Source organism: Elephantulus edwardii, unplaced genomic scaffold (genome assembly GCF_000299155.1).
Source record: "Elephantulus edwardii isolate Elephantulus edwardi_28Jun2011 unplaced genomic scaffold, EleEdw1.0 scaffold00108, whole genome shotgun sequence".
NCBI lineage: Eukaryota > Metazoa > Chordata > Mammalia > Macroscelidea > Macroscelididae > Elephantulus > Elephantulus edwardii.
The window spans coordinates 6,071,378-6,077,377 of NW_006399858.1; the positions used below are offsets into that span (position 1 = coordinate 6,071,378).

General features: G+C 38.1%; 1 protein-coding gene across 1 annotated transcript in view; it reads right to left on the minus strand.

The window, feature by feature from the left end:
• The window catches only part of VPS13A (vacuolar protein sorting 13 homolog A (S. cerevisiae)), a 289,570-nt gene that overhangs the window by 27,404 nt on the left and 256,166 nt on the right, over positions 1 to 6,000 (minus strand). The window contains 1 exon segment of the mRNA XM_006891989.1: positions 620 to 734. Within this exon segment, the coding sequence (XP_006892051.1) occupies positions 620 to 734 (115 nt within the window).

Genomic DNA, 6,000 nt, shown 5'->3' on the forward strand with positions numbered 1-6,000 from the left:
AAGAAATTTTAAAAATATCTAAAACTAGAAGAACTCCATGAGTTTACAGAAGCAGCAGTCTCCACTGTTTGGACAGGGAGGGGAACTCCTCATGCTTCCCTAATTTGGCATGAATCTTTCATCTGTTTTAGGATCTGCTAGTTGATACAGAGATGGAAATGTAACAGGTGGAAATGTTCTAACTGACTAAATAAGAACCACCAACAGTGAGGGTACGGGAGACAAAAATGGCTTTTAATCAGTCACACCAGCAAAGAGCTGAGAGGACTCTATTTAAACACTGGATTCGGTAAAAAAAAAAACACCTTCATAAAAATTACCAACATAAAAGTTTTTCTGTTTTGAAAATACTTAAAATGTGGCACGTAATTTGTAAATTTTAAGACTAAAATCTACTGCTGGCTTTCACTTGCAAAGTCATGCATTAATTGTTTTCATATCAAACTTTTTGATGCCTGTAAAAAGAAAAAAAAGATCTCATAGTAAATAAATATACATTACCTGAGGAAATATAAGAAACATAAATAAAACTAAGTAAAGAGTTATATAATTACTTTTGTAAAGAATTATATATATTAAGAAATACTGATTAAAATTTGTTTATAAGAAATGTCTTCACCTGTAACATTTGATTTCCAGTACCGTCCCTCAACCTGTAAGGTCTGATAACTCCATCTTCATTGAAGAAACGAGGGGGTCGCAAGCTCTCCACGTCATCAGAAGACTCTGTAGCTCTAGAGGAAAAACAATACAATTTAAATTAAAATTAATTAGAAGCTCAAAAGCAATAAAAAAGTAACTATTAAAAAAGGATTTTCATTTTGTATACAGTATTACAATGGTTTTCTTTTTCCTCTATTGTAATTAAAGTGAACAGAACAAAATTTTTGCTATAAAATCACTTTTATTTGTACAATTCTATGATATTAATCATGTTCTGCAACTATCTAATGATCTGTTTCTAAAATTTTAAATCAACATTAATAGAAGCTACTTACTTATTCTTATTGTGGAACTGACTCAAAGTTGACCCTCTATTAGGTTTGGTGGTTGGTGGTGTTATGTGCTATTGAGTCATATGCACAACAGCTCTGAACCCTGCACTATCCTGAGCCAACCTTATTGTCTCTTATAAACTAACTACCATTGCCCTAGTCACTGAGTCAATCTATCTTATTGAGGATGTTCCTCTCTTGTGCTGTCCCTCTGCTCTCCCAAACATGATGTCCCTCTCCAAGGACTGGTTCTTCCTTGCAATATGCCCAAAATATGTCAGATGAAGCTTCAGAATCTTTTCCTCCAAGGTAGAGCCTGGTTTCACCTTCTCTAAGACAAACCTGTTTGTTCTCCTGGTAGTCCATAGTATATTCAATACTCTTCTCCCACACCACACCTCAAGGCATCAATTCTCCCTTTATCATCCCGAGTCATTGTCCAGCTTTCTGATGCATAGCAAGTAAATGCAAAGATCATGGCCTGATTATACCTTAGTCTCCAGAATGACATCACTGCTCTTCAGTACTCTGGGAGGTCCCTGACAGCAGACTTTCCCAGTGCAATTAGTCTCTTGATTTCCTGGCTGCTGGTACCAAGAGTGCTGATTGTGGAACCAAGCAAACTAAAGCTGTTAACAATCTCAATTTCTTCACCATCTATAGTAATGCTGCCAATTGGCCCAGTGGTGAGAATATTTATTTTCTTGATGTTGAGCTTCAATCCATGTTGAAGGCTGCAGTCCTTGACCTTCTGCAGCAAGAGCTCCAGGTCCTCCTCAGTCAGCAAGCAGGTTTGTGTCATCTGTATAATGCAGATTGTTGATGAGTCTTTCTCCAATCCTGATGCCCAATTTTTCCTCAGAGAGCCCAACCTCATGAGTGATCTGTTCTGCATATAGATTGAAAAGATATGGAGACAGGACACCTTCCTGGAGTACACCCTTCCAAATTTTGAACCATGCATTATATCTTTGCTCTGTTCCGATGACTGCCTCCTGGTCCAAGTAGTTTAGGATGCTGTAAATCACACGAGTGGAGATTGCTCATCTTTCTTCTGAAGAGCTCCCGGTGCATTTGCATGGCCAGGAAGCACTGCTTTTGGGTTAGGAGAACATCTTTCTACAGACTCAGCCACTTGACCTCCCTAACTAAACAACAGAAAGGCCCCCAGAGTGCCCCTTAAAGAAGAACTCCCTTTCTCTAATCCACCATTCCTTCCACCAGTCACTGGTAACCACTGTTGAACTGAATTGGCCCAAATGTGACCATGACACAGGCTAGACAAGGTGCCCAGTGAAGGGCAATCCCACTCAGCGATGGTGTCCTCCTACACAGGGCTGAATGCAGGCCCGGTATGCAGTCCTCCAACTCTTGCAGGGGATCTTGGGATATAAAGCTGAGTACCAGCTTCTGGTGTCGGATACAAAATGGCACAGTTCTGGCTTCAGGTGGAAGTTGAAGGGACTACAGGTATGAGGCCAGCCACTTGGTGGTGATGGTGGTGAAAACTCCCACCGCTTCACTCCAGGAGGGTGCAGTGACAAGGGGATTGGTCGTACTTTTGTCTGCTCATTGCTGGCGTGCTTACTGTTATGGTCCTAGGTTCCGGTGCTGACCAGACAACTGTTCAAAATGGCCACCCAGTACTACATAAGGTCTCTATTTCATCTGTCTCCTTATTCAATGCTTTCATTCAGTTTCTTCCTCCAGTCAGTGCTTGAAGTACTTTGTCTTTTCTTTTTAAACTCAAAAGTTCCTGAACTATCATTTGTATCTGCTATCTATGTTTCTGATGTCTTCACTGAAGAGAATCTGACCTTTTGTCCCTTCCACCATCTTACTCAGACATTCTCTCCTCTTCTGTTTTTGAATGAATTTAGTAATGATCGATAGTATGTCTTCTATAAATGTCTGGAAGAACTGTTTCATAAATGAGCAGACGGTCTACCTGAAGAATAAACCATGTGCATCCCAAAAAACATGTATTACTCTGTTGTTGAGTGGACTGCTGTATTTCTGCTAGCTCTTTTTGGTTTATAGTATCCTTTCCACTCTTGATTCCTTATAATTTTTCTTTCTAGACATTCTGTCTAATACTGAAAGTGAGGTACTGAGATAGCTAAGTAGTACTATACTACTACTACCACTTCCTTTCATTTTCTCAGTTTTTCTATCAGGTATTTTAAGGTTCTTATGTTAAGTGAATATATATTCATAAATGTTTTATTTTCTTGATGAATTAACTTTTTGTCATTATACAAATGCCCTTCATCTCATAACAAATGTTCAAGTAAAATCTCTTCTGTCTGTTAGCAATACCAACTAAATACTATTGATTATTCTTTGTATGGATGATTATTTTTCTAGTCTTTCACTTCTGCTGCTGTGTTTTTTTGCCATCAAGTTGGAACCAACTCATAGTAGACTTTCCAGCAAGTTTACAGAGGTTATAAATGGTATGGGAGGAAACTGTCCATCTTTGTTCCATGAAACAGCTGGTGGATTCGAAGTGCCTGCTTTTGTGTTGGCAGTGCAACTACTTACACACTAGGCCATTAGAACTCTCTTCCCTTTACATCTTTAAGCCCAAGATGTGTTTTCATAAAGACAGTGTACAGATATACCATGTTTTCTTTTTTTAATCCATTCTATTATTTGTCTTTTGTTTACCACCTTTAACTAAATTAACTTCTGTCATTTTGCTAATTATTTTTTGGGAGTTTTCTGCCCCTCTCTCATTTCCCCCATGATGGTCATCATTTGTATTTAACTGCATTCTTCTATTTTTCATTTCTTTCTTTTTAACCTTCTGTTGTTGGCAGCTTGAGTTACCAGAGAAACCTTGGAAGAAAGGCCTAGTGGTATCTATTTATGTAAATTCAACTAACAAAATCCTATAAAGAACAGCCTGATTGTTTGTTTGACACCTATGGGGCTCCTTTTATGTGGAGTTAATGTGATAAGAAATGGTTTGTCTTCTCACTCCTCTTCCATTTTTCTGTCCTTCTTTTTGTGGTGGTTACAGCTATCTTAATGAGAATCTTCCATCACTGTTAACCCTATACTTCGTGCCATTAAAACTGGTTACTAAGGACAGGAAGACTCCTAACAAAATGGACTGACACTGTGATTTCAGCAACAGGCTCTACTGTCTCAGAAATGCTGAAGATGGTACAGGATTGGCTGTTTGTAGGGTTGCTATAAGTTGCACTCCGCTCGATAGCATCTAACAACAACAACAACAACATATTTGAACGAGCCTTGGCCACCTATTGTGTGTAACACATCAGGTAGCTAACTGAAAAGTCTACAGTTCAAATCCACCAGGGTAGACTCCTTTCATAAAGATCTAGAGCCCTGGAAACCCGGTGGAGGACTAGGAGTTGGAAATACCTTGAGGGCTGTCATTTTTATACATTTGTTTCCTGTCAGTTTATATAACTGTTGTTGTTATGTACCATCGAGTCAGAACTGACTTTTAGCTGACCCTCCAGCGAGTTTTCAGAAGCAGTTTATTGCATGGGAAGAGACTGGCCATCCTTTGCAAAGCAACTGGTGGATTTGAATTGCGTGACTTTGGGATTGCAATGCAGCTTCTTGCCACTAGGCCACCAGAGTTCCTAACTGAAGTTCTATGTCTCTCTGTGACTTGACTTTTAACTTAGCATTATGTGTTCAAGCTCTGTCCACACTGTAGCATGTATTAAAACTCCATTTCTTGTACTGGCTAAGTAGTATTTATATCTATATACTATATAGTGTTTATCCTTCATCTGGTGATGGACATTTTAGATGTTTCTACATTTTGGTTTGTGGCAAATGGTGGTACAAGGAATATAATTTACAAGTTTATTTTTACCTCTACATTTAAATTTTTTAGGTATATGCGTAGGAATGAAATTGCTGAGTAATATTTGGTTTTTTTGAACAATTGCCACACTCTTTTTCACAGTGGTTCTACTATTTTATATTCCCAGCAGTAAAACATTTAACAAAATAGTAGTAGAGGGTCATTTTCTCAACATAGTAGAAAGGATATACACAAAGTCAAGGTATAAATATAAAGGCAAAAGTCATAACCCCAGATCCACAAAAGGCAGGAAAGGAACCAGAAGATCAAGTCCTTTTAAAAAGTAAATACTTATGGTGATCAAGACTTCTCCCCCCCAAAAAAGGTAAAAAGAGTACCGAAAGAGTTGAAAAAATATTTTACAATGACATATCTATCAAGGTACTAATCATTATAATTTGTAGAAAACTCCAATATCTCACAACAAAAGACAAATAACCCAATAAAATATAGAGGAGAAGACATGAAAAGATATTTTACCAAGGATGACATTCACGTGGCCAATAAACACATGAAGAAATGCTCTCAATCATTAACTATTGTTATATACCATTGAGTCGGAACCAACCTATAGCTGACCCTCCAGCCGGTTTTTAGATGCAGTTAATCACATAGGAGGAGACTGTCCATCTTCTCCCGCACAGCATTTAATGTATTTGAACTGCATACCTTTGGGATTGTAGTGTAGATTCTTACTACTAGGCCACCAGAGTCCCCTATTATCATTAACTATTAGAGAGATGCAAATCAAAACAATAATGAGGTATCACCTCATGCCAGTGACAACAGCAAAGTTCATTAAGACAGTCAACAACACCCATCAAAAAATGAATGGAGAAGCTCTGTAATATAATGGAATACTATGCGGCACTGAAAAACAAGGAACTCATTAAATATTATGCAAAATGGGTGACTCTGAAGGACATTATGCTGAGTGAAATATCTCAGTCATAAAAAGACAAATATTGCATAATGCCACTGTTGTAAAACGGGACTGACATCAGGTTTTAGGGGAGACTGAGAAAGAGGGGATAAAGAATGTATACTGCATTGAAACAGATGAGGGAGAGATCTATTTAAAAGGCATATATGATTAGGTATTATTGTCATGACAGGAGTCCAGAATGAAGGCTGCACAGTGGAGTGGACTTGGGG